This window comes from Ovis aries, chromosome X (genome assembly GCF_016772045.2).
Source record: "Ovis aries strain OAR_USU_Benz2616 breed Rambouillet chromosome X, ARS-UI_Ramb_v3.0, whole genome shotgun sequence".
NCBI lineage: Eukaryota > Metazoa > Chordata > Mammalia > Artiodactyla > Bovidae > Ovis > Ovis aries.
Genome location: NC_056080.1, coordinates 107,690,386 through 107,706,443, shown reverse-complemented (window position 1 = coordinate 107,706,443; position 16,058 = coordinate 107,690,386). Strand labels below are relative to the sequence as shown.

The 16,058-nt window shown below is 37.3% G+C and overlaps 1 protein-coding gene across 36 annotated transcripts in view; it reads left to right on the top strand.

Moving 5' to 3' along the window:
* THOC2 (THO complex subunit 2) overlaps positions 1-16,058 on the top strand; it is a 118,454-nt gene that overhangs the window by 35,604 nt on the left and 66,792 nt on the right. For all 36 annotated transcript variants that reach the window (XR_009598885.1, XR_006058352.2, XR_006058353.2 and 33 more), the window contains exon 8: positions 5,502-5,668. Coding sequence is in view for 32 of the 36 variants with exons in the window: in XM_042242159.2 (XP_042098093.1) it covers positions 5,502-5,668 (167 nt within the window). In the remaining 4 variants the exon portion in view is untranslated. The remainder of the gene's footprint in view (positions 1-5,501; positions 5,669-16,058) is intronic.

Here is a 16,058-nt window from a genome sequence, read left to right as displayed (position 1 = left end):
CTGTAAAATAACCTTTGTGGAATAATACTGTTAAACAAAACATAATATATCAATGGTTCATTCTGTAACACATTGAAAATATAAACTGTAAAGCAGTGTGACTGAAACACAACATTTCCATGTAATATGTTGCTGTTTTAGTCCTTATACACAAGTTTTGTGGACTGTAGCTTAAATGGGTAATTATAAGCTAACATTTTTTTCTAAAGTATATTCAATGTATCTTTTGTTCTCTGATAGAATAGAGCATTGTTCATTTTTATTTAGTTGAGTGAATTTTTATATTTAGTAAATGTAGGAGTAGTTATAAGGTTGGAAAGTTTGCTAGATCCTACTTCCATACTCTATTGTTAGTGTTATAGCAGTTTGAAGGCTTTTGTTTTTTCAACTTTATCTAGGCATGAAGTGTTAGTCGCTCAGTTGTGTCTGACTGTTTGGGACCCCATAGACTGTAGCCCACAAGGCTCCTCTGTCCATGGGATTCTCCAGGCAAGAATACTGGAGTGGGTAACCATTCCCTTCTCCAGGGGATCTTACTGACCCAGGGATCGAACCCAGGTCTCCTTCATTGCAGGGAGATTCTTTACCATCTGAGCCACCGGGGAAGCCCATCTAGGCATAATTAACATACAATAAAATGTGTGTATTTAAAGTGTACAGCTTGAGTTTTAACACATGTATACACCTGTGAAAACATCTCCACAATCTAGATAATGGACATTTCTATCACCCACCCTCCAGATTTCCTCTTGTCCCTTTGTATTTCATTCCTCCTTACTCTTTATTTCCTCCCGGAATAATCAATGATCTGCTTTCTTTCTTTTTTATAATGCTGTTGCATTTTATTTTAATTTGTAAATTTAAAAAAATATTTTGTCTGTTCTTGGTCTTCATTGTTGAACATGGGTTTTCTCTAGTTGTGGTGAGCAGGGTCTAATCTCCAGTTGCATTGTGCAGGCTTCTCATTGCAGTGGCTTCTCTTGTTGCAGAGCACACACACTAGGGCATGCAGGCATCAATAATTGCGGCTTGCAGGCTCTAGAGCATGGGCTCAGTAGTTGTGGTGCATGGGCTTAGTTACCCCATAGAATGTGGAATCTTTCTGGAGCAAGGATCGAACCCATGGCCCCTGCATTGGCAGGTGGTTTCTTAACCACTGGACCACCAGGAAAGTTCAGTGATCTGCTTTCTAGACTATAGATTAGTTTACATTTTCTATAATTCTTTTATAAGTGAAATAATACAGTGAACTTTTATTTTGGTCTGACTTATTTCATTCAGCATAATTATTTTGTAATTTATCCATGTTGTTGCTTGTATTAGTCGTTCTTGTTATTGTTGAATAGTTTTCCACTGTATATTTACAGTTATACTGTACTACATTTTATTCATTCACTTGTTGAAGGATATTTGAGAGTGTCCTATTATAAATAAAGCTGCTGTGAATAGGTCTTTATATGGATATAGACAATTTTTCTCTTAAAGTAAAACCTAGGAATGAAATGGCTGGGTCATATGGTAGGTGTTAAGTTTAACTTTTAAGGAAGCTGGTGATTTTATAAAGTAGTCATACTATTTTACATTGTATATTTCCACCAGCAGCATTTAAAAATTCCAGTTGCTATTTTGGAGTCACTTGTACATTCATAGGCCATACTTTTTGAGGGTGTAAGGAAAGGCAAAAATATTCAGAAGTTTTCTTCCCAGAGCTTTAGGTAAACATCTCTGGAGAATTTATGAAAGTCGAGCTCTTTTCTGTAAGATGATCATTGTATTGGTCCTTTCTTTCCTTAGTATGAGAAGTGGAAGAAAAATGTATTTTAAGCTTTGGTTTCATAAAAGGAAGAAAGAAATACTTAAATTTGGAGGTTTTGGTTTTCTAAGTGATGGCTAAGATACTGCAGTTAGACATTAGCTTTATAGCATTTAATATACTTAAGTGTGGAGATAGTAGAAGTAACTCTTTAATAGAGAAATCATTAATATATTATATAAGAATTTTCTTTGAAAAATCCTCTAAGTCATCCATAATATACAGTGGTTAGACCTAATATCTCTCCCTCAATTGACACTTCTTTTTTGCTCCAGCATTAGAATAAATCAGTGTTTATTTGCTTGTCCCAGATGAAGTGGTTAGCTTGCATTTAGGGGCTATGCCTAATGAAAAATCTGTTATTAAAAATACAAGAATTCCATTCAGCTTGGTGCACAAGGCATAAGGGAACTGATATAAACTGAGGGAACAGCAGAGTGATATGCTCACTCTGGGTCATCAGCATATATTATTTTGAGATGAATGGTGGATGAAATTGACTATATCATTTATTTTTTAAATTTTTAAAATTTAATTTTTATTATAGTTGTTTTACAATGTTAGTTTCTACTGTACAGCAAAGTGAATCAGCTATACATATACATATAGCCCATCTTTTTTGGATTTCCTTCCCATTTAGGTCATCACAGAACTTTGAGTAGAGTTCCCTGTGCTATACAGTAGGTTCTCATTAGTTATCTATTTTATACATAGTAGTGTGTATGTGTCAGTCCCCGTCTGCCAGTTCATCCCACTTCCCCCTTCCCCCTTGGTGTCCATATGTTTGATCTCTGCATCTGTTGTCTCTATTTCTGCTTTGTAAATAAGTTCATCTGTACCACTTTTCTTGATTCCACATATAAGTGATATTATGTGATATTTGTTTTTCTCTTTCTGACTCACTCTGTGTGACAGCCTCTAGGCCCATCCATGTCTCTGCTAATGGCACAGTTTCGTTTCTTTTTATGGCTGAGTAATATTCCATTGTATGTATGTACTACATCTTTATCCATTCATCTGTTGATGGACATTTAGATTGCTTCCATTATCCTGGCCGTTGTAAATAGTGCTTCAATGAACATTCAGATGCATGCATTTTTTTGAATTATGATGTTCTCCAGGTATATGCCCAGGATTGGGATTGCTGGGTCTAATGGTATTAGGTTGATGAAAGAGTAATTGCGGTTTTGGACCCTGAATTTTAAATCATTATAACTAGACTCAAAGATGTCTTTATTAATCAAAATAGGAACCATTACAGTCAACATATTTTTGCCAATGAGAAATAAGTTTGTTTATTCCTGTAGCATAAAAATCTGTGCTTTGGGATTCAGTGAACTTTTGGAAAGTATTTTCTGTCTCCTGATGATTGTGGAAGCATTTTCCCTGCAAAAAGTTATCGATATGCTTGAAGAAGTGGTAGTTGGTTGGCGAGAGGTCAGGTGAATATGGCGGATGAGGTGAAACTTCATGGCCCAATTCATTCAACTTTTGAAGCATTGGTTGTGTGCTGTGCAATTGGGTGTTGTCGTGGAGAAGAATTGGGCCCTTTCTGTTGACCATTAATGGCTGCAAGTGTTAGTTTTCCGTGCATCTCATTGATTTGCTGGGCATACTTCTCAGATGTAAGGGTTTCGCTGGAATTTAGAAAGCTGTAATGGATCAGACCGGCACGCACAGACCACTGAACAGTGACCATAACCTGTTTTTGGTGCAAGTTTGGCTCTTGGAAGTACTTTGGAGCTTCTTCTTGGTCCAATCACTGAGCTGGTCATCGCTGGTTGTTGTATAAAATCCAGTTTTTGTCACATGTCACAGTCCAGTCGAGAAGTGGTTTGTTGTTGTTGCATAGAAAAAGAGAAGATGACACTTCAAAGTGATAACTTTTCTGATTTGCAGTCAGCTCACGAGGCACCCACTTATCAAGCTTTTTCACTTTTCTAATTTGTTTCAAATGCCAAATGACCACAGAATGATCGATGTTGAGTTCTTGGTAACTTCTCATGTAGTTGTAAGAGAATCAACTTTGATGATCCTCTCAATTGGTTGTTGTCAACTTTCAATGGCCAGCCACTGTGCTCCTCATCTTCAAGGCTTTTGTCTCCTTTGCAAAACTTCTTGAACCACCATCTTTCACTTTTCACTTTCCTGCACTGGAGAAGGAAATGGCAACCCACTCCAGTGTTCTTGCCTGGAGAATCCCAGGGATGGAGGAGCCTGGTGGGCTGCCGTCTCTGGGGTCGCATAGAGTCGGACACGACTGAAGCGACTTAGCAGCAGCAGCAGCATTGCACTGTATGTTTGTTAGCAGTTCCTGGGCCAAATGCGTTGTTGATGTTGCAAGTTGTGTCCACTGCTTTACGACCCATTTTGAATTCAAATAAGAAAATTGCTCAAATTTGCTTTTTGTCTAACATCATTTCCCTGGTCTAAAATACATATGAAATAAATAGCAAGTAATAAGTTATTAGCCAAAAAACATAAAGTGAGAAATGCGCATTAAAATGTTATAGAACATAAGCATATTTATTTAAGAATGCATTCCAATATCAAATGGCAAAGTTCAACAGTGCAAAACCACAGTTACTTTTGCACCAACCTAATAGTTCTGTTCTTAATTTTTTAAGGAACCTCTATACTGTTCTCCATTGTGGCTGTACCAATTTACATTCCCACCAATGGGAGTGTAAGGCCAGACACTATAAAACCCTTAGAGGAAAACATAGGCAGAACACTCTATGACATAAATCACAGCAAGTCTGTTTTTGACTATATCATTTAAATGATTTGTCTCTTTTATTTTACATTATTTATTATGTGTAAATGGTTGCATTCTCAAATGCACATATCTAACTGCACTATAATATGGTTATATTAACAGCTGAAGATGAATGCAAATAGAGGTAATAATAGTATTGAGAGTAGGGTGGCTGATAGGACTGTTTATTAAATTCATGTCTATTGGCCTTTTTAACTTACTCTAGGAGATTAGCAAGGGTAAGTAACCATCAGTCTCTATTAAGTGCTTCTTTCCTTTCTCTATCCTGCTCTACCTAGATCGTTTTCTTCTTCTCTGTTTGCTTGTGTTTTCCCCAGCCCCTTGGTATTCTCATATCTTTAGTATCAGCAGTGTACCTGATTTCCTTTAGAATTACTGCCAAAACTATTAATATATAATTACTTTTTGTAGCTTTGTTGTGTATATAAGATAAACTAAAATATGATTCTAAAAATGATGCTCTACTTTCACAAACCTGAACTTCTAACTTGTTTATCCACATTCCAAATAGTTCTGCATAAAAGTTGTCTAACTTGTAAAACACGTTGTTTGATTTTCATATTTTGATTAAAAAAATTAAAAATGTGAATCTCTTTCACTAATGTGCGTAAACAAGAACTGATGAGATAATGTGGCATAGAAGGTTCACTTGACTTAGCGTCACAGGGTCCTGGGCTCAGCTGTGTCAGTAATCTGCTCTGTAATCCTGGGAAAGTATGTTTCTCATCTGTAAAATGTGGGGAGGTTGTCTTGATGACCTTGAAAATGAAGATTTCCCTCTGTGGCAGAGAAGGCAAACTTGTAAAAGAAGTTGTCTTTATTTTATGTAAGTTGTCCCTGAACGTTAATGATTTTTCTAGAAATGATGTATAATCACTTTTGAATTTGTGTATATCTCATCTGTTACAGGATGCTTTAATCTGGATCCCAATAGAGTTCTGGATGTCATTTTAGAAGTGTTTGAATGCAGGCCAGAACACGATGACTTCTTTATATCTTTATTAGAATCTTACATGAGTATGTGTGAACCGCAAACACTGTGTCATATTCTTGGGTTCAAATTCAAGTTTTATCAGGTAAAAAAATGTGTGTGTGTGTAAATTTTGTGATTTTATATGTAAAATTTAATTTGAATTTTATTTATAAATGATTGGTTTCAGCTCAGCCATTTTAGCAGAATGGATAAGAAACTACAATAGTGGTATGAATGATGTGATGTGAAGGCCTAATAAATTTTTGCCTTGAGAGAGATGGAGTCAGGGAAGACTTACAGATACAAGATTTTTTTTGGAACCTGGTGCTTGAAGGCTGTACGACTTTGTTGAGAGTTGTCCGTGCAGAAGTAACAAATAGTGTGTGAATGAAGACATGGGAGATAGAATGTATATAACAAGTTGAAGAAATGGTACTTAGTCTCATGTGGCTGGATTGTAAGATATGGGGGAAGAAGGGACAGGAAGTGAGGTTGGAAAGGTTGACACAACTTTAGATTGTCAGGAGCCTTGAATGCTGTGTTGAGTTAGAATTTTATCATATAGGTAGTTACTGTTGAAATTTTTTATGGATGTGAATAAATTCTTGAGGCCTATCTTGCATCATTTTTCACTTAAACCTCTGCATAGTTATCTTGCAGATCTGTGGCCTCTGATTATTTCTCTTTCAATCCATCTTTCATATTATGGATGTACTACTGTTACATTCTGAAAGAGATCTAATTAACACACTGCTTAAAAACCTTTGCTGGCAGGATGAAATTCAAACTTCTAAATGTAGCAGAAAAGGCTCTTCACAATCTAGTCCGATTCTTTCTTTCCAGCCTTATCTTTAGTAATTTTTTTTCCTGTCACATCTAATATTCTAGTCATTAAATTACTAGCTGTTACTTGAACTTTGGTATGGGCATTGCTATGTATAGACTTTTGTCTAAATGCAGTTCCTTATAACTGGAAAATGTACTTACCCACCCCCTCTCATCTGTCTTTTCTTCATCCTGTAAATTCTTATTTATTCTTTAAGATCAAGTACTTCCTGAACTATAAAAGTTTTTGGTGGACACTTCACCCATGCAGAGTTTAAGTCATTTCTTAAATTCTGTTCTCATAAAACTTAACTCACACTTCTAGCACTTATCAGGTTATATTGGAATAAATTGTGTCTGTCTCCTTTGCTAGGTTGTGAGTCATTTAGGACAGGGTCTATATTTTACTAATTTCTCTTGATTGATTTTATTGCTTAGCCTGTAGTAAAAGTTTGCTAATTCTTACAAATGAATGATCTATGTTTTAGGAAGATAATTCTCTTGATAGCATGGAGGATTTTAATGTAATAAGGCCTCTATTATCTTTCTGGTCTAGCTTTTCTTATTTGTCTACCTGCCTGGGATTTTCAACTAGTCAGGAAATACTCATATACTGAGTTTTTATGGTATGTTGTTTCTTTGTGTTAAACACTGAGGATACTCTGGAAAAGAGTGTCTATTCCTGTCCCTGAGAGCTCAAGTTCAGGACAGAAGGACAACTTCTTTTAGGATTCTCAAATATAATCCACCTACTGCCGTTGGTTGTCTTAATTTTTCCATTTCTCTATAATGTTCCAGAAGAGAAATTAGTTCAGAACTAAAAGCTTATAGCTTTTTGGTACCAAACAAGAGAACTGGTTAGGGTTTTGGGGCAAGGGCATTTCACCTTTGTTTAAAAATTAATGATGATAGTCATTCCTATTCCTACTGGCAGCCAGGGAGTCCATTCTTAGTACAGAGAAAGAGAAATTCAGGTGTTTAATTGCACCTTGATTGTTTTGGATTTGAGAACATGAAGCCAACTGCTGAAGTGACAGGGTAGCTGAAATTTAACTTGAGCATGATTAATTAGAATATAGGTTAGGACTTTGGAGACTGAGGGTTTCAGGGCTTATTGCAGTGAATAATGATGACCTACTGCTTAATATAATATTGTTAGTTGAATATCAGTTTTAGAATTAAAACTTTCTGTATGAGACTATTCCTCATAATGGTAACACTTTTTGAACTGAATTAAAATATTCCTGGGGGTTAACCAATGTTGAAATGATCCTTTTTCTTAAAAGTAGATAATGGGGCCTTTGTCTTACATAAGAAATGCCCAACCAAAAAATATTTGATTTAGAAATAACCTATTATTGGAAAGAGTAACCCTGGTATTGTTCTGTATAACACCATTTGCTTATTTTTATTGCCTGAGCAATCTTATTTTGGGAATCTGTAATCTTAAGGACCACTGAGGGCAGGGGAAGAAATGTAAGAGATTTTAGATAATTTGTAGTCTGGTGAGGTAAAGTAAGAAAAGCCACGAAAATAAGAACTGCTGAGGGCTTCTAACCTGGGGAATTGGTTCCTAAGTGTATATGCTCATCCTGTGTACTGGTCTCTTGCCTAACTCTACCCACCCCAGCCCCCTGCCATCACTTCCTGAAAATGTTTACTCCTCCAGTCCACAACCCATATTTTTACCAATTGGAAATTATTTGGATTAACAGGGTTCTTTTAAATTTTTTTCCCTTAATGCTAGGACTTCTAGGCAAAGGTAATTATTTCTGCTATAAAGTCAGAGTGATTTTATTCTGATTTCAACCTGGGATTACCTGTACTGGATGTTTTGACTTGGAAAGGTGGTAGGGATGTAAGCAGTTTTAGAACAGACTTTGGAAAATTGGGCTGATTCAGTTCCCTTAACAGAGATTGCTGGAATAGAGGATTTAGGGTCAGCACGAAGGGCAAGAAGAAGGGAGTACTAGAAAGTGTGAAGATGCTGAAAGACAAACTTGGCTGGGTTTGTCTTGCCACAGGAAAAGGGAGATGATGACTCTCAACTCTTGTCCCAGCTTCTTAGCTTCTTGATTCAGAACACAGTAATAGCGGTACCATTGTTATGCACTATTATAACCCAGATATACTCATTTAAGGAATATTGACTGAACACCTCCTATGTGCCAGGTAGTGTCCTTAGTGTTGCGACTATATATGTAAGCAAATACAAATCTTTGCCTTCATAATGCTTATATTCTAAGCAAATCATATGATACATTAAAAGGTGATCAATGAGAGGGGGCAAAAGAAGACAGAGAGCAGCATAAGGAAGAATGAGAATACTAGGGTGGTGAAGTGGCAATTATAAACAAAAAGTAAGAGTAGACCTCATTGAAAAGGTGAATTTATTTAAGCAAAGAAACAGATGATGTGACAGTGTAAACTGCAGATATTTGGAAGAGCCTCCAGGCAAAGAGAATAGCTACAGCAACAGTCTTAAGGTGTGAGCATGCCTGATGTGTTGAATAACAGTGAGGAGACCAGTGTGGCTGGATCAGAGTGATTGAGTGGGAGAGTGGTAGGGGGTGAGGTCAAAGATGAGGGACCATATCACATGGAACTGGTGCAAGGTTTCTGACTTCCAATGCCGGGTGAAGCCAGTGGAGGTTTTGAGTGATATGATCTGGTATAGTTTTTTTCATTTTGTTTCTCTTTTACCTTTTCATTTTATTATGAACATTTTTAGACATATAGAAAAGAGTGAATAGTGTGACTACCCATAACTCTATCACCTAGAAGTATGTTTATTAACACATTGGTATAATTTTGGGGGAAAATATTAATTTATATTACAGATCATGAATGGTTGCTCCTAAATACATTAATTTGTATTTTTTAAAAGTAAGGACATTTTTCTGTACAACCATGATACTAATTTTGTATCTAACTAGACTGCTATCATAGCTCAGACCATATTCAGATTTTCCAAGTTGTCCCCCAAATGCATTTTACACCTGGTTTGTTCAAACGATGATCCAGTCAAAGACCACACAAATATAATATTTGATTTTGGGAATTTTTTTTTATTCTCTTTTAATTTAGAATAATTTCCCCCACCCCTTCCATTAATAGCAGTGACTTATTGAAGAGAACATTCCCAAAGAAGACTCCACCTTTTGGATTTATCTAATTGCTTTTTGTGGTTGGTTTAATTTGTTCTTTATCCCCTGTTTTTCTTATATGCTTGGAGTTAGGGCTAAAGGCTCAACTATGTTCAGGTAAAATATTAGTGGCAAAAATACTTCATAGGTTGTGTTATATGTTTCATATTGCATAGCATCTAATACTGACTTCTAATATTTCAGTAAGTTGATGACAGTATAATCTCGCCATTATACAATGACATGTCCCCATCTTGTCAACAGCAAGTTATCTGTAGGTTGATATTTGGTAACATGTGAATATCCACTTTTTCATCAACCTTTCATTAAGTGTAATGTAACTACTTGGATGGTAGTTTTCTGAGTCACTTATTTCCTTTGGGGTTCCAAATTGTTGGTTCACTAATTTTATCTTGCCGTCTACATTTATGAGCCATAAGTTGTCCCTTATTAACTTGAGTTGATTGGTTATTCTGCAGTATAGTTCCTACTAGAAAGACAGACAAATACTTCATTTTTTTCCCCACATTAATTACTAGCCATCAGAGTAAGGAGTTTCTTTAGTAGACATAGCTAATGGTGACATGAGTGATATGTGTGTGAGAAAGAGACAAGAGAGACAAAAAGAGTGTGTACATGTGCATTTTGACTTAGGTTTTCAAAGAATCAATATGGTTATGGTAGTAGTGGAAGTAGATGATATTCTGAATATATTTTGAAGGTAAAGCCAATAGTATTTGCTGATAGATTAGATATAGAATGTGAGAAAGTAGAGTTAAGGACTGTCCTAAAATTTTTTTTTTTTGGACTGAGCAGCTAAAAAGATAGTTTTCGTCATCAGCTGAGATAGGGTAAATTTCAGGTGGAATGAGTTTGGAGTACTGTGGGCAGGAATCAGGAATTCAGTTTTGGGCATGTTAAGTTTGAAATACCTGTTAGAGATTCAGATATCCAAGTGGAGATGTTGAGCAAATAACTGGATATTGGATTTGGTATGCTGGAGAAAGAACTAGAAAGGGCTAGAGATAGAAATGTGGGTGCCAAAAGCACATAGATGATATTTAAAGTCATGATACTGGATGAAATCATTAAGTTGGATAAGAGAACCAAAGGCTGAGCCTTGGGGCACTCTGATGTTAAAGGGCCTGGGAAAAGAGGAGGAGCCAGCAAAGGAGATATAGAAGGAACACATGTAAGGTAAGAGGAAAACAAGAATATAGCATCTTGGAAGCTAAATGGAAGAAGGAATGATCAAGTCTGCTAAGTGTCTCTGACAGGTCATTTAAGATGAGGACTGAAAAATGGTCATTGGATTTATTAGCAGGGAGTTAAAAACTAGCCATATTTTTAGACTTTGAGTGATGTTAAAAGAGAATGGGGAGAATGGAATTAGAGACAATGAGAATAGACAACTCTATAAAGGAGTTGCTACAGAGAGGCACAGATAAATGGAGTGGTGGCTGGTTGAGGAAGTGAACTCGAGATTTTCTTTGAAGATAGGAGATAGACTGTTTATGTGTTGATGGGAATAATTGAACAGAAAGAAACTGGTGATGCATGAGAAAGAGGAGAGAATTATTGAATTAGTGTTCTTGAATAAGATAGAATGCAGCTTATAGCATAAGTGATGGATGAACTTTATATAGGACCACAGGGAATTCACATATAATAACAGGTGGAAAGGTAGCATATGTGGGTACACTTGTTGGTAGGTGGATAGATCTGATGGCGAGAATTTGTAGAGGTCCTGTTGATTGATCCAGTTTTCATGCTGAAATAGAAAGCAACTTCATCAGATGAGAAAGGGAATGATAGAGGAGGTATTGGAGCTTAGGAGAGAAAGTAGGAAATAGTTGCATAAGAGAGTATGAGAGTGAATGGACTAGAGAAATAAGAGTATAATTGGCCAGTGATGTTAAGGACCCACTTGAGGGTGGATATGTGAAATTAGTACTTTGAGGAGTTGTAGCTATTGGTAATATTAGAATTTAGGATATGGAGTGAATGGCTAAAATAGAGTAGAGGAGGTCTTTGCAAGAGTGGAATTCAAGGAACTGAGAAACCAGCATGTTGGAATATCACTAACATGTATATGAAAATCTCTAAAAATTAAGAAAAGGATAGAGTTGGAGAAAGTGACATTGAATCAGAAGCTAAGATCATTCATTGCTAAGTAAAGGGCAGTGACCTAGGGGTCCATAGATGACAACAATAGTACATAACTAAAAGTGGCAGAGTACAGAACTCAGAGTTCTGTCCCTTCATAAAAGAACTGATGAACTGGCAAAAAAACTGTCAATCAACTTTCACAGAACTCTGGAATTTAGTAAAAACTTAAACAACAAAGGGATGATTTGGTGAAGGAAAAAGCTGCTGTTTGGGATAAGAGAGCTCTATGGCATTTTAAATTGCCTGCCTATTATCTCACACCCAGATTGATGGTGGCTGTGAAGATAAAAGCCGGCCATTCCTAGTACAGATTGCTAATGCCTGAGGATATAAAGAATTGTTCTGAAAGAATTTGGCCTGTCTGGCTACTCCCTGAAGAATTGGTGAAAGGGCTTGTCTTTGTTTTGCCTAACTGGGAACATCCCTCGGGCTAGGGTGAAAGTGAAGTCTCTCAGTCTTGTCCTACTCTTTGCAACCCCATGGACTATAGCCTACTAGCCTACTCGGCTTCTCCGTCCATGGGATTTTCCAGGCTAGAATACTGGAGTGGGTTGCCATTTCCTTCTCCAGGAGATCTACCCGACCTAGGGATTGAACCCCGGTCTCCCACATTGTAGGCAGATGCTTTACTGTCTAAGTCACCAGGGAAGTCCAGGGAAGATCCCATCCATGGGAATCTCCTAAAAATACCTTTTGGATCTTGGTATACCCTGCTGCACAGTGTCCAGTGGTGCCTTATATAGTCTGAGGAGCAGAAATAGAAAAGAATGAAGAAAAATCATCAGAGCCCAACAGACCTATGGGACACCATCAAGTATACCAATGTGTGAGGAGTTCTTTGGCTGTCCAGTGGTTAGGACTTGATACTTTCACTGCCGTGACCCTGGGTTCAATCCCTGTTTAGGGAACTAAGATCCTATATATGGTGCAGCCAAAAAAAAAAAAAAAGTGTGTCAGTATTTACATTTCGAAGTCCAAGAGGCAGAGGGGAAAGAGAGAGAAAAGGACAGCATATTTGAAAAAATAATGGTGGAAACCTTCTCAAATTTGATGAAATATATGAATCTACACATCTAAGAAACTTGAGGAACACCACATGGGATAAACTCAGAGAGATCCACACTGAGACACATTATAGTCAAATTATAATATAGTATATTATATATATATATATATATATATATAAAATAGTCAAAGACAGAATCTTGAAAGCAGCAAAACAGATGTGACTCATTCATACAAGTGACCTCAGTAAGACTGACAGCTGATTTCTTCAGAAGGCAGTGTAATGGATTATATAAAGTACTGAAAGAATGAAACCAAGAATTCTATATCCAGCAAAACTATCCCTCAAAAATGAGAGATTATGATATTCCAAAATAAAAGCTGGGGGAGTTCATGGCTAGCAGACCTGCCCTATAAGAAATGCTAAAGTGAGTCCTTTGGATTGAAATGAAAGGACACTAGACAGTAACTTTAAGCCATATGAAAAAATAAAGAACATTAGTAAGTGTAACTACATAACTAAATATAAAAGCCAGTGTTATTGTATTTTTTGGTTTGTAGTTTCTCCTTTTTTCTGATATGATTTAAAAGACAAAAGAATAAAACAACAATTATAAATCTAGTTGACACACAATGTGTAACAATATAAAAGGGAGAAGGATAGAGATTTATAGATGCAGAGTTTGTATAATATTGAAGCTAAGTTGATATTAATTCAAAATATGTTATATAACTTTAGAATGTTAATTGTTAACACTCAAGGTAACCACTAAGAAAATACTTAAAAAATAAATAGAAGAGGAAAGGAATAGGGAATTTAAAAAAACACTAAAAAAGTGATGGAGGAAATGAGAAACAGTAAAATAAGACAGGAAACAGTAAAATGGCAGAAGTCCTTCCTCTTTACTAATTATTTAAATGTAAATGGGTTAAACTTTGTAATTAAAAAGCAGCATTTGGCAGAATGTATAAAAAAGCAAGGTCCAGACCCACCAAGATCACATGACTTTTCTATAGTGTTAAAATTTATTGTAATAAAATGAAAGGGAAAAAAAGCATGATTCAACTATATGTTATCTATGAGAGACTTACTTTAAGATCCAAAGATACAAATATGTTGGAAGCCAAAGTATGTAAATAGATAACCAATGCAAACAGTATCCAGGAGAGATGGGGATGCTGTATAGACTTTTAAGTCAAATTTTTTTATAATAGGTATCAAAGGACATTATATATTGATAAAAGGGTCATCCTACCAAGAACATAAAGCAGTTAATAACTGTATATGCACCAAACAGAGCCTCAAAATATATGAAGCAAACATTGGCAGGATTGAAGGGAGAAGTAGACAGTTCTACAGTAACTATTGGATATTTCCATACCCCACTCTCATTAGTGGATAGAAAAATTTAGACAAATTATCAGAGAGAAAACAGAGGACCTGAGCAACACTGTAAACCAGTTAGACTTAACAGACATATATAGAACAGACCATTGGATAACAGTAGATTACACATTCTTCTCTAGTACACATGGAACATTCTCCAGGATAGACCTTATATTAGATAACAGACCAAGTCTCAATACATTTATAACATTGAAATCGTGCAAAATATTTTCTTGGACCACAGTGGAATGAAACTAGATCACAAGAAAAGTGAATGATAGCGATAGAAAATTCAAAGCTGGTGGGGGGGGGGGCTTTAGGGAGCATGGATGGAGAATAGTCTGAAAACAACTATAAAAACAAAGATGATTCATACCCTACCTCCAGGCCTAGCAGTGTGAGGGGTCCAGGGAAAATAGCTACCACTTGACTGGGTTACAGTGGGAGTGGTGTTCTAGTGAATGCTAGGCTCTGTTCAAATGTTAAGGTGAAAGGGGGAAGGAAAGGTTTAGAGGATACATTTAGAGGAGAGTTTCAAGGTATAGGGGGTTTTGCTGAGGATGGGTCCTGAATTCCAGATGATTCCATAGAAGTTCTTTAAGAATGTGGATGCATGAGAGAGGACAGAGCAGGGATTGTGCAGAGCAATATGAAGATCAGAGTACAGGAATTGACATTTGGCCCTGAGAGTTGGAGGCTTTTTGTGGCTCACTTAAGCAGAGTTAACGGGGAAAATGTGAATACTCCTGGTGGATTCAAGTCAGTGAGCTTTTGTGGTTTTGCTCTGAAACCATGACCACCATTTGTTTTCATGGAAAAATGTTTTGATACTAAAATAGCCATTTAAAAACAATTAAAATCAAACTCTTGTTAAGTTGAGGACTTAATCTGCCTTAAAAATCATGGTGAAATAATGCCATGCCTTTTTAATATATTTGTTAGTTTCATTAGCTTCATATGTGCATAACACATATCACAATTATGGTAGGAGGTTTACTCATAAAGATCAGTGTTGAGTAGAAGGAGAATGTAGCGGGGGTGGTCCTAAGATGGCAGAGGAATAGGATGGGAGACCACTTTCTCCCCCACAAATTCATCAAAAGAATATTTAAACACTGAGTAAATTCCACAAAACAACTTCTGAATGCTGGCAGAGGACATCAGGCACCCAGAAAAGCAGCCCAGTGTCTTTGAAAGGAGGTAGGAAAAAATATAAAAGACAAAAAAAGAGACAAAAGAGGTAGGGACGGAGCTCCATCCTGGGAAGGGAGTCTTAAAAAGAGAGGTTTCCAAACACCAGGAAACACTCTCACTGTGGCGAGCCTTGGAACCACAAGTCTGTGGCGAGCCTTGGAACCACAGAGGGCAACATAACTGGGAGGAAAAACAAATAATTAAAACCCACAGATTATGTGCCCAATGGTAACTCCCCCAGCGGAGAAGCAGCGCAGACGCCTGCACCCACCACTAGCAAGCGGGGGCTGGGCAGGGAGGCCCAGGCTGCATTGCTTAGAGTGAGGACCAGGCCTGAATGCCCCGAGGGCAATCTGGGGGAACTAACTTGGGCTAGCAAACCAGACTGTGGGATAGCTACCACACGAAAAGCCCTAACCTAAGACACCACCAGGCCTGCTCACAGAACAAAGGACTGAACAGAGCTAGCCCACTACAGACCATCCCCTTCCAGTGACAGGCAGCCAGAGCTGGAAGGGTGTAATCGCAGCCCCAGAGAGGCATTATCTACCAAACTGCAAGCAGGCTTCTTTGCCAACTAAGACTTCTTGGGGTTCTGGACAGTCAACATCCACCTGAGAAGGTGTGCCAGTTGTACACCCAGAAAACCGAGCGGCAGGGACGGGGGAGGCAATAAGTTGCAGCTACCGCGCTCTCCAAACACCTCATCACCTGAGCTGCTCGGACCTGGGAAGGGCACAAAACGCAGGCCCAACCGAGTCTGCTCC